This window comes from Charadrius vociferus, unplaced genomic scaffold, assembly GCF_000708025.1.
Source record: "Charadrius vociferus isolate BGI_N301 unplaced genomic scaffold, ASM70802v2 scaffold434, whole genome shotgun sequence".
NCBI lineage: Eukaryota > Metazoa > Chordata > Aves > Charadriiformes > Charadriidae > Charadrius > Charadrius vociferus.
The window spans coordinates 294,968-297,080 of record NW_009648154.1 but is presented as its reverse complement, the minus strand read 5'-3'; the positions used below and the strand labels follow the sequence as shown (position 1 = coordinate 297,080).

The window sequence follows — 2,113 nt, the reverse complement described above, 5'->3', positions numbered from 1 at the left end:
TTACTGGAAACTCTCTTTACTCCCCGCCTTTCTTGATGTTGATAGTATGTTGAATATTTTTCAAAAGTAGCTGATGTGATTGAATTAGGTGTGAAATATTTCAAATGTTACTGCACCAGACATTTCACGTCTCCTGTTTTTGTCTTGCCCATGCTTTGCTTACTGTTTTTTTCTGAGCTCCTTACAGTCTGTCGTGCAATAGCATTCAGTTTCTGAATTTCCAGTGTCATCAAAAACGAACTAAAAAGCGTGTCATTTACCCACCTGTACTAATGATAAAGTTGCCAGCTGGGCTCACCAAGCTTTTGTGGACCAATATGCCGCTAAAGAAGGAGCTCTCATGTTCTTGGCCTTGATGTCCTGGACATGTTGATTGTTTCTAGACACATTCAGGCAGTTTGATTTCTGTTCAGTCTCATAAAGGGATTGAGCCTCTCTGCCTACACTCACTTTTTTTTTATAGAACTAAATAAGGTTGGTAAAGAAAGAAGTCTCTAGCAGCTGTCAGGGGGCTTTGTAACTTCAGTAGGGTCTGGATATATCTTGTCAGTAGAACAGATGATTTGTCCCCACTAGCTATGACCCTGCAATCAGGTGTGTGTGAGCAGAACCTCTGATTGTTGTAGGGTCCTGCAGAATTCAGTGTTGGTCATGGAGGTGTACACTCTGTCAGCTAGACCCCCCATTTGAGGCCTGTGTTGTGAGGTCATGTGGTCAACAGTAGTCTGTTAGAGGGGACCTGCTGTGTGTTTTCAGGAATATTTGACTTGCCTCTTTGTGTTTTGCATTTTGCACCTACTTTAAGTCATGAGTTTTCTGTTAAGACACTTGCCAGGATCATTATTGTAACCCCGCCAGTTACAGCAGGCCAACAGAGCACCCAAGCTGTTAATTACAAGAGAGTAGGTTTTATGAAAAGGCATTGGTATCAGAGAGTCTTGACTGCACAAAATAAGGGTGATTTATTTTCTTTGCAGAAACATTATCAGAAGGCCTGGGATGAGGCCAAGGCAAAAAGCTATGACCTAAGAGCTGATGCCATTCCCATCAAACACGCCAAGGCTTCCAGAGACATTGCTAGCGAGGTACGGTCTTCTCTTAATGTGGTTGCTGGGTCTGTCTCTCCCTGTGTCCAGCTCAGCAGAACTGAGTGAAGTTCAGTTCAGCTAGAAGCGATACATGGGTTTATGTCCCTGTGTTATTTTAAAGCCTGTTGTGAGCACTTCTTTCTTTCTACAGCTTGAAGCTGTCTATTGGTAAGTGCTCTGTGAATAAGAGGACATGTGATATGTTTGTGAGATTGCTCAGAGTGTTGGGTAAGACAGTGTGAATTTTCAGACACCAAGCAACAATTTAAAGCAGATTAGGGCAGGGGCTGCAGTTGCAGTTGTTGCTGAATTCTTGCAGCTCCTATAATCACCACTATGAAATACTTTCTCTCTAAAGATGTGAATTGTGGCTGGTGCTCAGGGTGATCTTACAGAGTGCACAAGTGTCCGCTTCAGTGCCATTTTTCATTGTTTATGAGTGTTAAGAAAAGCCGGAGATATTTTTAAAAAATTGTGGGTGATGTGGGGAATGGCTTTTTCGGGAGCTTGAGGATCTGCCTCTTGAATGGACCAGAGCTTTTGGTGTGCTGAGGCAGAACCTCTGGGAAGTGCATCAAAGGGTTGGCATCTTAGGAAGACGAGAGCCTTTTGTTAGTCATGTTCAGGTGAGCAATGTGTGGCTACTTACATTGTTTCTGCATTTCTAGTACAAGTACAAAGAAACGCATGAGAAGCAGAAAGGCCACTACATTGGGTGCCGAAGTGCCCAGGAGGATCCCAAACTGTCGTGGGCTGCGCGTGCCATGACGCTGCAGAATGACCGAATTTACAGGAAGGCGTACCACGACTCAAAGGCCCAGGTCCACATACCAGTGGACGCGATGTCAGTGCAGGCAGCCAAGGAGTGCCAGACACTAGTCAGCGATGTTGACTACCGCCAGTACCTTCACCAGTGGACCTGTCTGCCCGACCAGAACGACGTGATCCATGCAAGGAAGGCCTACGACCTACAGAGCGATGTGCGTATGTGTAGAGATGTGGCAGTTACTACTGGTGCTATTTAA

General features: G+C 44.9%; 1 protein-coding gene across 1 annotated transcript in view; it reads left to right on the top strand.

Annotated features, from left to right (window-relative positions):
- The window catches only part of NEB (nebulin), a 130,558-nt gene that overhangs the window by 65,560 nt on the left and 62,885 nt on the right, over positions 1-2,113 (top strand). Inside the window, 2 exon segments of the mRNA XM_009884033.1 lie at positions 978-1,085; positions 1,757-2,068. Coding sequence (XP_009882335.1) covers positions 978-1,085; positions 1,757-2,068 — 420 coding nt within the window.